The sequence below is a fragment of the Podarcis pityusensis genome (assembly GCF_964106645.2).
Source record: "Podarcis pityusensis genome assembly, chromosome: 6".
Classification (NCBI taxonomy): Eukaryota; Metazoa; Chordata; class Lepidosauria; order Squamata; family Lacertidae; genus Podarcis; species Podarcis pityusensis.
Window position 1 is genome coordinate 22,389,392 of NC_138030.1, and position 14,767 is coordinate 22,404,158.

Here is a 14,767-nt window from a genome sequence, read left to right on the forward strand (position 1 = left end):
GTGTGTGTGTGTGTGTGTGTGTGTGACAAATTCCAGAGAGGCCATCCTGCTGTAGTTTGCAATGTATTGCTTTGAAGTCACTTCAGCACCAGATTGGGGGGCGGGGTTGCTCCCAAACTGCCCCACCCTGTATTTTGCCGGAACAAAGATGGCGACCCTAGTGTATGTGTGAATTTTTAACAATACAAGTGGGACTGCATAAAAATGTTGCAGTGAGATCTCCGTTTGAGATTCCAGCCACTCTGTTCTATCCCCTTCCCTCCCATCCACTTTTCTGCTTCATCAGAGAGACCGAGACAAAGAGGAAGCAGAAAAGATTAAGATCCTTTGTCCTATTTCCCGCCACAGGAATAGGGGATATGACATCAAACTCTCTGAGCCTTAACCCCTTCATATGCTTATTTAGTAAACGTAATTGCCATTTTGGCGGCAGATTTCCCCACAAACCCTTTGCTCTGCCAAAACATCAGGAAAAACTTTCTGACAGTAAGAGATGTTTGACAGTGGAATGGTCTTCCTTGGGAAGTTGTGGACGCTCCTTCCTTGAAGGTTTTTAAGCAGAGGTTAATGACCATCTGTCATGGATGCTTTAGCTGAGATTCTTGCATTGCAGGGGGTAGACTAGACGACTATTGGGTCCCTTCAACTCTACAATTCTATGAACCACTGAGTGAGTGCACAATCCTCATTGGGCTGTTTGTAGGGGAGATTCCCCATTCTACTTCTGTAAGTCATGGGCTTCCCCCACCAGCATGACTGCCAATGACTCCCTCTTAAGCATGGGCGACACCATTTTGGTTACCTAAGAGGCAACATTCACAGCCTAGCATCAGAAATTGATGGAATGATTATAGTAGCAGCTACTTTGAAGTAAGCCCCATTGAATTCACTATGTCTTACTTCTAGGAGTAGTTTTCAGTTTACTGTACAGTGGTACCTCAGGTTAAGTACTTAATTCGTTCCAGAGGTCTGTTCTTAACCTGAAACTGTTCTTAACCTGAAGCACCACTTTAGCTTATGGGGCCTCCCGCTGCCGCCGCACCGCCGGAGCACGATTTCTGTTCTCATCCTGAAGCAAAGTTCTTAATCCGAGGTACCATTTCTGGGTTAGCGGAATCTGTAACCTGAAGCGTATGTAACCTGAAATGTATGTAACCCAAGGTACCACTGTATTCACTTTACTGCCAAGTTTGCACAACTGGTGAGATAAGGATTGAGCAAAAGCAGTTAAGAGACTTTCTCCTTTAAGGGGTAAATGGGGAATCATGACTTAGCAAGAGGCTAAAGGACATCATCCATCAGCTATTGCAATAGAATTTAGACTGAAGTGAGTTGGAATCTAGCAAAATCTGGAAGATCTCATGTCCCTCTTTCCCTTGCTGTAGGTACCGGCTTGCTTATTATTTTCCAAGGGTCCACACTTGAAAAGACAACAGAAGCCAATTAGAAATCTTCAGCAAGTTTATTGGGTCCATTTATTAAAAATTTACATATAAAAAAGATTGTTTAAAAATAAGACTACCCTGCCCTGCTTTTCAGAAATATATATATATATATATATATATATATATATATATATATATATATACACCGTATTTTTCGCCCCATAAGACGCACCAGACCACAAGACACACCTAGTTTTTGGAGGAGGAAAACAAGAAAAAAAATATTCTGAATCTCAGAAGCCAGAACAGCAAGAGGGATTGCTGCGCAGTGAAAGCAGCAATCCCTCTTGCTGTTCTGGCTTCTGTGATAGCTGCACAGCCTGCATTCGCTCCATAAGACGCGCGCGCACACACACACACACACACACACACACACACACATATTTATATATATAACTTTTTTTAAAAAAAACTTTCTTTTTTTTTTAAAGAGGAGGGAAAACAACAAATTCTCCATCAATACTCTCAAAGTCAAGTTGTGGGGTGGGAGCAGAGTATTCCAATCAGAGATGCCCCAGTTTGGGGGGGGGGGGTTGGAGCATCTTATTCTAACTTACATATTTTAAAATAATATTTCCTTTTTTTTTTTGAAAAGCAGGTATTTGTGTGCAACTGAAGCAGAAAGCTGTAGACAAAGGAGCTGCTGGCGCTGCTTTTCACAGTGGAGGATAACAAGGGAGAAAACAGCACGGTCTTCAGCTTGGAAATGTGAGAAGCTGCCAATGTCTCTCCCTCCATAAGCAAGCCTTTTTTAAAAAAATAAAAATGAAAATGAAATTTAGCAAGGAAGGGGATTTCTTTTTTCAACCAGGCATGTTGATGTCTGAGGCTCTTGAGTGCTCCGCAAAGCTCCCAAGAAAGACTTCATTGGCTGCCAACTAACCCCGGTCGCTCTTGAAGATAATGTCTGCTTCACTTCCTGCGTCTTCTCTGAACCATCCACCTGTTGCGGCTCAACCAGTTTCGACAAATGGCTCAGCCCAACCATCCATTTCAAGCCAAGGGAGGGAAAGTGTTCCAACATAGGGTTTCTTTGTTTTTTTTTAATAAAAAATTTGTTTTTCTTTTTTTTATCTAGGCAAGTAGGGAGCAGTTTCAGCTCCCCCCTCAGGCTCGTGTTATATGAAAACCAACAACCATTTACAACAGGAACGCCAATGATGAGTTAACAGGATGTGTCTGCGCCCATAAGGTGAGGTGTCTCTCAACCCCGATCATTTTCTGCCAACCTGGTTTTCCAGCTGGTCAATTCTGGCAGTCATCTGAGCAAGTGGTTGCATTAAGGAAAGCAGCACATGCAAGATTGTGCAAACGGTCATTCACAACTTAAGGCAGGGGCAACTAACCCCCCAGTTTGGTGCCTGATACACACACACACACTGCCAACAATTTTTTTTCTGTCTCCCAATTATTATTTATTTATTTGCTGCCTGCATTTCTACCTAACCTTTTTCTCCAAGGAAGGAACTTTCAAGTTGGCTTAGTGTCAGGGGCTGGACTGATGAGGAATGGTGGGGACCTCCCCGAGAACAGGAGGATAGTATAGATTTAGAACAGTGGTTTGCAGAAGGACATAGTTCAGAGTCTGCAGAGGGCAGAAGCTGGGAAATACTGGAAGAGGAACAGCAGGAAGAAGAAGCACCAGGGGAGAGACAGATGATAGTGTCCTTGGAAAGCATTCCTGACCCCCCTCCCAGGACCAGGCGTGCATTGCGGGTAGCAGAACAGAGAGCTCAGAGGCAGAAAGATCAGATTAACTGATGCAGGGGTGACGTAGAATAGGAAAGACGTAGGAGGGTGGGACTTTACTTGGAGCAATCCCATTATTTAGGGAAGACTACATTCCTTCGTCACTCTCTGTGAATTATTGAATAAATTGCTTGGTTAGAACTTGAAGCAGAGAAACGATAAAAGTTCTAACCAAGCAATTTATTCAATAATTCACAGAGAGTGACGAAGGAATGTAGTGACACCCTGACACTTACATGGTTATCTCACCCTCCTCATTTAATCCCCACAACCTCCCTGTGAGGCAGGTTAGGCTGAAAGGCAGCAAGCCTGAACCAAAGTCACCCAGTGAGCTTCATGGCCAAGTGAGGATTTGAACACTGGTTAGACACAGAGTGCTGATGCGTATGCAAATCCCCCCTTCTCTCTGGGTAATCAGCTAATTATATGATGAATGGAGAGGCATAACCCCCCTCTCCTCCCTTTCTCAGCTCAGCTAAAGAATGGGGTCCGTGTACCTGTGTACATATGCCTGCCTGAGTGTGCAAGCAGGCGTGTGAAAGTGTGCCCATGAGTGTGGCATGGCCACACCCACCACCGACATGTGAACCCTGCAGGGTTGGCCAAGGGTGAATGTTCACCCTGCAGGGGCTTTTTCCCTTCACGGTAGAGTCTTCGCTGTTTCAGGCAGCTGGCTTTGGGATAAACCCTGAAGACAATTCAAAATCTCATTAGGATAGCGTGCAGAAATGCATTACCTTGCGGGAAACTGCTTGCAAAAAAAAAAAAAGTGTCTATATTGGAAGAAATTCACACAGAAATGCTGGCAAATTTTCATGCCTTTTTTTAAAAAGAATCCACAAAACGATGCAAAAATGCGGAGACCTGAATTTAAGGTTATAAAAATGAGAAAAGTGAAAGTAACAGATTCACTCATCCCTAGTTCCACCCCAAGAGCACGATTTTAGCCTAACATCATCAGAATGAGTGACAATGACTTGCATAGGCCATCAAGTAAGCTTCATTGTTGACTGGGGCTTTGGGCTTGGCTTTCCTCACACCCAAACTCATCCATTCTAGCTGCTGGACCACATTCCCACCCCTGAAGTTATTGCTTGTCACAAAGGCGGCATCAAGAGCACTGAACTCCAGCAGACACTTTGCACATGAGCTCTGTTGCGCCTGCTGAGCACTTCCCCCAAGACTCTGCCCTTTTAGGTACAATTTGCCCTCTGAAACCCTGGAGAATGGGATGCTTAAAATGAGAATCTAAATCCTTCCAAGAAAGGGGGGGAAAGGCAACATAACAAATGTTCCTGCCCGCTTTCACTTTTCGTGAAGGTTATACCAAAAAGGATATTTTTATCAGTGAGGTCTTCCAGGATTGCAAGACTGTTTGTCTGGAACTGAACCAGGGCCTCACATTCACACGGGTTGCGGAATTCAGTTTCTCCCTTGCCTTCCTCTGAAATAACATAAAATATATTAGAAACATATTCAGTTCAGCACTATCAGCACTTAATAGCACCAGAGGCCCCTGATTCCATAAAAAACCTTTGATCTGATGTGACCATCACCTTGCCACTGACTCCTGCACTCTGGGCTAAGTTGGTTAAGTGAAGGCAACCAAAATGTGAAATGCAGTTAGCTTTCTGTGATAAAAAATTGCCCAAGGGCTGCAATGAAGAACTGAAAGGGGTCAGGGGAACAATTCTCAAATTTCCACAGGCTCCTGTTGTGACCTTAATTGACATACTGCATACGATATATGCAATGCTCTAACTTTCTGCTAGGGAAAAGCCTTATTTATATTTATTATTATTGAAAGTCTACCCCTTACCATCTCCAAGTCTCTGTGCTATGAGACTTATTCACACATGCACTGAACAGATATATAAGCTGCCTCTACGGGTGTAGAATTGTTAATGTGACCAAGTGTGTGCTTGTTGATTTGTACAGCTCAATTGTTGTGCTCAATTGTTGTGCGCATGGCCACACAGATTCCACACCTGTGGAGCACCACAAGTGAAGAACTGTACCACAGCTCAACTACTAGACCTGTTCACACGATACACACTGAACACAGGTTCAGGATGTCTCTACACAGCTTCCCCCTTTCTTTTAGGGGGATACTAAATTTAGCGTTAAATGACCTGGAAAGTGATGTAATGTGAGGCAAGACACAGAATCATGTGCAGAATGACCTATTTGCTTACAGGATTTACTGGAACATGGCATTCAAATATCTGACGGTAGAAGCATAGCGGTAAAGGTTGTTGCCTAGATTCCGCCATCGCTTACCAGGACAGATGTTGACTTTGAGATTGTCCACAATGTTCGTCATGGTGTTGAAATCTGCAGAGTATGAGAAGTGCTGATCTACTGGCTCAGAAGCAATCGCTCTCAGTTCCTCTTCAACAGCTTTGCCGACTCCGACCGCAAACATGGTAATTCCTGCAGAACCGGCAACATGTATAGGATACAAGGGTTTCAGTTTTTGGGAACTCAGGCAATTTGTTTGAATCTCAATAGCCAGTGCTATGGGATGCCATTCATACACAGTGCATGAAGACAGAACCAATCGTTTCTGAGATTGAGGGAGGAGTTCCAGAGCTGGGGTACCACCACCAAGAAGGCTCTCCTTTGAATAGCAAGCCTAGGCTGATGATGCAGCCATGAGAGCCTTTCTGACAAGTCTTCATAGTTGGTGAGGTCTGCATGGAAGTAGGTCTCTCAGGTATTAGTAGTCACTATTATTATCACTATAATTTGTGGATTTCTATACTGCTTAATGCCAAACTAGGCTTCTACACAGTTTAGAAGTACAGAAACCAAAGGCTCAAACATTAAAACGCAAAGATCCATAATTAAAATACACAATAAAACCATCCCATTAAAAAATGAACATCCATCGCTGAAATATGCAATAAAACAATTCCATTAAAGCAACACAGCAATTAAAACAGGAGACTCAGGTCAAGAGACCAAGGGGATGACTGGGCAATGAGGTGCATCATCGATAGCTGGTGGAAAGTCAATACAGATGAGGCCTCTCTTGTTTCCGTAGGACATGTGTTCTATAACACCAGTGCTACCAGTAAACAAACCTGCCTCTGCATCACCACAAGCTGGTCATAATTAGGATGGGACAAATAATAACCCCCTTCCCCTTCTTCTCCCAGAGTAGTTTTAACCTCAGGTCTTGCGCCAACCACAGAGCGCTCTTCCAAAACTTCTGCCCACAACGTGAGGGAAGGGTTCATGACAGAAAACAACTGAAGTGGGAGAGAATCATGGGAGTTCTATGAGACTGGGTCAATAGTTGCGTCCAGATTAGGAGCCCTTGAGGTCCCAGGATACAAAATGGCTGATCCCTGTCATGTAGGCAATGAAGTGGGATATCATGCAAGAAGAGAGAGTTATAGACAGGAGAACACAGGATTAAATAATACTGTGTGTTCAATTTTATCTGCCCTGCTCTGTCCCATCATGATCATGCTCTTATCCACCTATGGGAAAAGAACAAGTCTTGAAAATATGGAACCAGATGAATGAAAAACAGAAGAAGACACAACTTTCAATGAGAAGTAAGCTGCAGCTTCCAGGCATAACATTGGCAAAGGATGAAAACTTCTTTTTCCTCCATTTCTTGTTCTGGGTTTAAGCTGCCTGTCCTCTTCTGGCCAGGGATAAGAAAGGCCGCTGTACCTTCCCTTTTCCTCATCTCTTGGGAGTTCAGCAACTGACTAGAAAGAAGCATAACCGCCTCAATTTTTCTAGGCCCTGTAATTTGACACTCCTCTGCATTTTCCTTTTGGCAATAACAGGAGGAAACGAGAGAATTCGCTAATTAGCCACAAATTCCTGACACTGCCCAGAAACACAGAGGCAGAACAAACTGGCTGGAATGCTCCAGCAAACCTCTGGCTGCCCTGGTGCCAAGAGCAAAGGAGTTATTTGGCCCAAACTCTTAGAATGCAGGCATTGCCATCCCAGACAGTCTGCCTACAGAGTGGCTCAGCCCCTGTCTGCACTGCAGCTTTCAAACCGGTTTAAGATAAATAACCATGAGATCCTGAGAACTGTAGTTCTGTGATGAAGGGGTCTCTAGCAGAATCCTCAGCAAGCCCAACTGGCTACAATTCCCAGCATCCTTTCAGGGAAACCATGGCAGCTCATGAAAGAAACTGATTAGAATTTGTAGGTGCTGGAAGGATAGAGAAGGGAGCATCTCTTGGTGGTACATCATGTCTGCATGCAGAAACTCCAGGTTCAATCCCTAGCACACGAGTCAGGAATCTTTTCCTGCCAACTGGATGGATCCCACACTCCTCTACCCTTGATGGACCATGTTGCCACATGGGAGAGGGGCTGCCCATCTGTCAATCACCAGGCTTCACAAGGACATCAGGTGACAACGTCTAAGGGGCTAGCTGGGGGGGAAATATTATCTCCAGCAGCTTCAAAATTTCCAGAAATCTTACATCTCTCCTGGCACTGGCTTTCCAGGGTTCCTTTCAGACAGCCCTATCTGGAGATAAAGGAGACTGAACCTGGGACCTTCTGCATGCAAAGCAGGTGTCTTACCACTGAGACACAGCGGCAATTCATAGCCCAACCTCTATGGTCAGAACATACCTAGAGAAAAGAGTTGTATGGCAAAATGCGTACAGTTAGAGATCAAGTGCTTTACTGATTGGAGAAATTCAGAAGCAACCTCCTTTCAGCTCCTCACCCATGAATAAAAGCTCTGCAATACCTATAGACAGATCCCAATTACACATCCCTGCTGCACCCTCACCTGACTCCTTTGCTCTTCTCGCCCACTCGGAGATGTCGTCTTGAGAACGGCCGTCCGTGAAGACCAGGCCTACTCTGGGCACATTCTGGGAAAGGGGCCGGGCCCCTTCCGCCTCCGAGAAGCTGTGCTCCAGCATGTGCTTGAGGGCCAGGCCTGTCATGGTGCCCTTCTCCATGTACTGCACTCTCTGCACCGCTTTTTTGACATCAGCCACTGTCGTGTACTTGTTGAGAGGGAACTCCGTGCGCACTCGGCTTGAGTACTGGACCAGCCCCACGCGCGTGCCGTGAGGGGACACGTCCAGGAAGTCCACAATCTGGTTCACAAACTGCTTCACCAGCTCGAAGTTCTGAGGCCGGACGCTCTTGGAGCCATCGATCACCAGCACCAAGTCGATGTGCCCAGCTTTACACTCTATAGCCCAAGGAAAAAAGGGGAGGTGAAGGGAGACGAGCGTTAGCCTTGTCTTCTGAAATAGCAGCAAAGTGAGATATATGATGGATATTGGGCCATCACCCTCGAGTTGCTGAAAAGTCCAGACTGGGCACCTCCAAGCTGTGAGGATCCCAGCTTCACACAGTTGGAGAATTCCCTCACAATCCTGTAGCTCTTTTGCTACACTTTACAAGACCTTTGGAAACCCAATCCCAGTACTGTTTCTAGACAACTACAATGTACCTCTCACACACATGATTTTCAGTAGGCCATCTCTTGTGCCTTGCCTCTTGCATCACCAGCATTCTGGTTCCTCAGCAAATCACACAGACAAACTGTGGGTCAACAGTGCCCTCTTGCTACCAACTGACACCACAGCCTAATTAGGACATGCAAATCCCTTTGTAAGATTGGGTTACAACCTGACATCCCAGATATTGTTATTATAATTATTACTCCTTTTAAAGTTACTTTTAACAACATCATTAAAAAAAACTTGAAAATTAACATGAAGCAAATTCCATACAAATACAACATTGTTCGTCTCTACATTTTATCCAACGTTTTTCAGTAAGAGATTATGGTAAGCACAACTTTAGAAAGTTAAAGCCAACCTGAGGTTCCGGAAGGTAGCAGTTCTCTTGGCAGAACTGTACGAAAGGAGACCAGCTCCCCCAGAATTTGTTCCTATAATCATCAGGTACTCTTGCTCTTAGATAAGATGTTAATTTTGTCTTTATAACAAAATGCTAAACTTTGATAAACTGCTCTTTCCAACGAGGGAGTACTATGTCTTTCCATCTTTGGGCAAATAATTTTTGTGCAGCTGTTAAAATATGAGAAGCAAGTACTATGTGTTCCTTCTATATAGTAAGTGGTGTGTGTGTGTGTGTGTGTGTGTGTGTGTGTCAGAGAGAGAGAGAGAGAGAGAGATAATACAACAGTACCAATGCAAGAACTAGTAGTACATCACGATTCAGGATTCTGCTTAGTATTTTAATGATCTCACTATTCTGAACACCTCGTATTCACTTCTTTTATTTAGTCTTTTGCTTCCTGTCACATATTTTTGCAAATAATACACAAACTCCTCCGTTGTAACCTTAGATCCCATGATACAGGAGGAATTCTGTCTGCTCTGAGGCCGTTGCCACCCAACTCGGCAAATCCAGTCTAATAACACACAGCAACTAATGCATCCCTCCTAACCAATCATGCATTTATGTTATGTGCCAACTGGGACACTTTTTGTTGTATTTTCAAAAGCAGAAACAGTATCTCTGAATGTGTGTCTATCTAAGAGATATCAGGAATAGTGATCAGTCAGGATCAAGACATCGCCACTTACCTGCCTGCCATCTATTTGAAATATTCTGTGTCATGTGAGAGGTCAAGGCTAGGAATCTGTTTCAGGTATCAAAGAGGAGTCATGCATGAAGAACATTCCATAGCAAGGAAAACCCCTAATACTCACTGTTGCATGTCTTCTTGTCTGCCTGGAGCTGCTGACCCTCTGGGCAAAGACAGTGGTAAGAGCCTGCAGTGCTGACACACTTAAATTCACATCCATGCTCTACGCTATTGCAGAGGTCGCTGGCTGAAACACAAATCATGGGGATAATTTCATCTAGCTACGGAGTTCAGCATGTTGCACCAGGTGGAGAACCATTAGGACCATACGGTGAAGAAACTATAAACTATGTTTTCTGCTGCTCCAGGGGGGAGGACCCGAACCAACGGAATCAAGTGACAAGAAAGGCAATTCCAACTAAATATTAGGATTTACTTTCTGACAGTAAAAGCTGTTCAAAAGGGGAATAGGCCAGCATGGAAGGTGGTTGACTCTCCTTCATTGGAGGTTTTTTTAACCGGCTGGATGGATTCTTTGGTTGTAATTCCTCCATTGCAGGTAGCTGGACTAAATGGCCCTTGTGGTCCTTTCCAATTCCACAATTCTGTGGTTCTAAGGAAAATTAGAAAGGCAATATTGCCTTTGGTTATGTTGATCACCAGGATTCTCCAGCACTCTAAGGAACATGTTTTATACTGAAGTCACAGCCCATAAATCCAGTGCATCACAGTCCCTTCCACCGACTCTATGGGTGTCTTCTTTTGAGACATCCCAACTCATTTTCAAAACAGTCATTTGGCAAACCTAGTAATGAATCATAGCCAGATGTTGCACTCTATGTTTTAGCGCACTTGTTTGCTTTTCTTTTTTGCTCCCCCCTCTGCACCAATGCATATGGTGTTCTCCGCCACAGCCACACAATGCAACACTTACCCTGGCATGACTTGCCATCAGCCTGCAGGGTGTAACCATCGCGGCAGCGACAATAGTACCCATTGAGGATATTCACACAATCATGCTGGCAGCTGTGGTTGCCAAAGTTGCAGAAATTGATCACTGGAAGAAATAGAGGGGGTGGGGAATGATTTTGAGGTGATCAGGACCCATTGCTCTTCCCTCCAGCAAAATGCCTCCATTCCTCCGAGATCCCAGTTCCCATTTAATAGCTACCAACCCACCACCCCTTGCCCAATATTATGGAATACAGAGGCAGAAAAGGGCAGCCAAAATTAACAGGGGGCTGGAGAAACTCCCCTATCAGGAATGACCACAATGACAGGGGCTTTTTCATTCAGAGAAAAAAAGAGTAAGAGGTGACGTGATCTGTCATGATGGCAATATACTAGTTCCATGCCTCTTGATACCAGTTGCTGGGGGGTGACAGTGGGGAGCGTCCTGCCTGTGGGCTTCGCAGGGGAACCTGATCAGCCACTGTGTGAAAGAAGATCCAGATCTAGAGAGGTTTCTTATCTGATCCAGCAGGACTCGTCTTACGCCCTTAGATGGAGATTACTCACTGCTACATGTCTTCTTGTCTTGGTTGAGCTGATAGCCTGTCCGGCAGCGGCAAGTGTAGGAGCCGAGAGAGCTGACGCATTGATGCTCGCAGCCGTGTCTCCCATCAGCACAGGCATCGATGACTGCAGAGGTTTTAAAAAAAGGACACGTCATGGACTGGGCAAACAAAAGCCATAGGTAAGGCTTGTCCACTCTTGCATACTTGGGCACTGGGACTGCTATCAGAGGATATCAGGTACAGCGACTCATGTTGACAAGAAGCTAGGGGGTAGGCAGATCCTGTTGGTTTTTGGCTTCTCATTTTTCCAGTTCAGTCTTCCACATTTCTTCTTCGTTTTGCAATTCATTTATTTTTGAAGTCTTTGTGAAAATTCATCAGCATTTTTGTTAGGATTTCTCCTAATACAGTGGAACCTCGGGTTGCGGACGTGATCCATGATGGAAGCATGTCCGCAACCTGCAGCATTCGCATCCTGAAGCGCCACATCTGCACAGGCGCCAGCGCGATTTGGCGCTTCTGCGCATGCACAAAGAGCGATTTAGCACTTCTGCACATACGCGAGCGGCAAAACCCGGAAGTAACCCGTTCCAGTATTTCCGGGTTTCCCACAGTCCGCAACCTGAAGACATGTAACCTGAAGCATCCGTAACATGAGGTATGACTGTATATACACTTTCTTATGCAAATTTTGCCCAAAATATGCATTTCTGCAAAGCAATTTACCCAAATCCAATGCACATTCGTATGCTATTTCCCCTTATACTCCAGGATATGTGTTTTTGTACACATTGCTTAGCCAGAAAGCTACATTGCAAAATCCAGAGAAGCGCAAATGTTGAAGGATGGCTGTGTTTTCATTTATACGTTGTTTTGGAAACTGCAGATTAGGTAGGTTCCTCCTTAAATGTTAACTGAACCCAGTTTCCCTCCCATCCTTATAAGAGGTCACAGGCACAGGCACATTGTCACTTTCACAGAATCACAAAATTGTAGAGTGGGATGGGAACCCAAGTGTCATCAGGAATCTTTAACCTTTTCAGACTCAGGACCCACTTTTAACCAAAACATGCATTTGGGAAAACACTTCTCAGTCTTTTACCATATATTTGCATGTTGGTAGTGCTGCTGTTGCAACCTGCCTGGGACCAGTCAGTGATCCATGAGGGTCCCGACCCACCAGCTGAAGTCCAGTGATCCAGCATCACAACCTGCAATGCAGGTATCACAGCTGTTTCTCTTATTTGTTTCCTGCATAAGATGATAAAGAGTCTGGAATCCAAGCCTTGTGAGGAACAGTTGAGGGAGTTGGGGATGTGTAGCCTGGAGAAGACTGAGAGTGGTATGATAGCCATCTTCAAATATCTTAAGGGCTGTTGCATGCAAGATAAGAGCAAGCTTGTTTTCTGCTGCTCCAGGGACACGATCCAGATCAATGGATTCAAGTTACAAGAAAGGAGGCTCCAACTAAACATGAGGAAGAACTTCCTGACAGTAAGAACTGTTCTACCATCCACCTTAGAAGGTGGTGAACTTTCCTTCATTGGAGGTTTTTAAACAGAGGTTGGATGGTCATCTGTCAAAGATTCTTTAGCTGTGATTCCAGTATTTCAGGAGGTTGGATTAGATGACCCTTGGGATCCGCTCCACCTCTACAATTCTATTATCTATGTAGAATCTATTATCTACAGATCCATTTCTGAGTCTCCTTCCCACCCAGCACTGCTTGATTTACAAGGGATTCTTACACAGAATAAACAGTGTCGGCTAATGAACACCACATTTTTTCCATATTGGCACATGTTCAGCATGCATCCACATTATGCAGATGGTTCATTGTCGAACCTTATTACTCGTTGGCAGATCAGCAATGACACGGTTGCAAAATAAAATTCATCCAATGTGCAAGTTGCATTGTAATCTAGGCTTAGGAACTGGGAGAACTGCTGTCCATCTCATTAGCCCTAATAACTGTCTGACTGAACGTACTGATCTTACTTACTGGAGCACGTCTTTCCATCAGCATTGAGCTTGTATCCTGGGTTACACTGACAATAGAAGGAGCCTGGGACACTGACACAAGTGTGCTGGCAGCCATGATCCAGTTCTGTACACATATCAACACCTGGAAGATGCAAGATGGCACAAGGTAAATAAGGGTTCGCCCACTTACATTACACATGAGAACGGCTATACCAGGGTGAAGACAGTGTAATGTTTTTAGTTAGTGGAGCCAATTTGGAAGTTTGGATGCATATCTCTCTCCAGGCTAAGCAATGCAGTGTGGGTGAGGGATGGTATTACAGGCTGGTAGCAGAAGCTGGCTGTGCACAACACTGATTGGCTGGTGCCAGTGACGCAACCAGTTTTGTCTCTTGCTCCCTTGTACATGCAGCAATCCCCAGAGCATTATGTACACTTCAACATGTTTTAAAAACTTAATAAGAAAATGGATGAAGGGATAAACCCTCGCAATTGCTTTAAATTCACATTTATATTAAGGGGAAGGCAGATTGTCCAAAAATCGCAGAGAGCGGCCAAGACTGATGGACGAACCAGCATTTGATAAACTGTGAATCAATTCACGGGCTCACATCCACCCAATCTCCACCTCCATTACAGGTTGCAGGCAACACAAGAAGCAAGAACGCATGAACAACGCTTGAGCTATCTTCTATCCTGGTAACCTCAAAGGGGGAACATGCCACCTTTCCCCTCATGTTCTGATCTCTCACTGAATCGCTTTTGAATGTCAACAATGGCCACGGGAGGTGGCTTGACTGTCCTGCCACTGCCGCCATCACTCACCACACAGCTTGTCCTGGAATTGCTTGCCGAACTGTTGGATGAGGTCAAAGGACTCCACCAAGAACACATGCTCCTCCAGTGGGGGAGAAGCCATGGCCCGGAGGGAGTTCATGTCTGCCCGCTGCACACCCACGGCATAGATTTCAATGCCGGCCGCTCTTGCCTGAGCTGCCACATCCGTCACACGGTCCTGAGGCCGCCCATCAGTGACGATCACTGCCACACGAGGGATTTTCTTGTGCAGCGGCCGTGCCCCCTCCTGGGTGGTAAAGGCCACGTTCATGGCATACTGGATTGCCAGCCCTGTCATGGTGCCTTGAGCCAAGGGGACAATGGCGTTGATGGCCTTCTCCATGTCCGCCCGGGTGAAGAAGGACTTGAGGGAGAAGACGTTCTGGACCTGGCTGGAATACTGGATCACCCCTACCCGGGTGGCGTTGGGCCCGATATCCAGGTTGTGAATGATGTCAATCATGAAGCGCCGCATGGTCTCGAACTCAAAGGGGCGGACGCTGCGTGAGCTGTCAATCACAAAGACAATGTCCAGGGGGCCAGTCTTACACTTTGTCGTCCCTGGAGGAGGGAAATAAGAGAGATCTCATTTCACAACTTTCTCTACCAAGGTGGAGAAAACTTCTGGCCCTCCAAGTATTTGTTGGACTCCAGCTCCCACCATCCCTGAC

The 14,767-nt window shown here is 45.2% G+C and overlaps 1 protein-coding gene across 2 annotated transcripts in view; it reads right to left on the reverse strand.

Annotated features, from left to right (window-relative positions):
* Positions 1-1,809: 1,809 nt before the first annotated feature.
* Positions 1,810-14,767, reverse strand: part of MATN4 (matrilin 4) — a 39,799-nt gene continuing 26,841 nt past the window's right edge. For both annotated transcript variants that reach the window (XM_081012431.1, XM_081012430.1), the window contains exons 3-11: positions 14,085-14,657; positions 13,279-13,401; positions 11,278-11,400; positions 10,694-10,816; positions 9,884-10,006; positions 7,975-8,388; positions 5,475-5,627; positions 4,534-4,638; positions 1,810-2,715 (exon numbers count right to left, since the gene is read on the reverse strand). In XM_081012431.1, the coding sequence (XP_080868557.1) occupies positions 2,660-2,715; positions 4,534-4,638; positions 5,475-5,627; positions 7,975-8,388; positions 9,884-10,006; positions 10,694-10,816; positions 11,278-11,400; positions 13,279-13,401; positions 14,085-14,657 (1,793 nt within the window). In that variant the 3' untranslated portion in view covers positions 1,810-2,659. The remainder of the gene's footprint in view (positions 2,716-4,533; positions 4,639-5,474; positions 5,628-7,974; positions 8,389-9,883; positions 10,007-10,693; positions 10,817-11,277; positions 11,401-13,278; positions 13,402-14,084; positions 14,658-14,767) is intronic.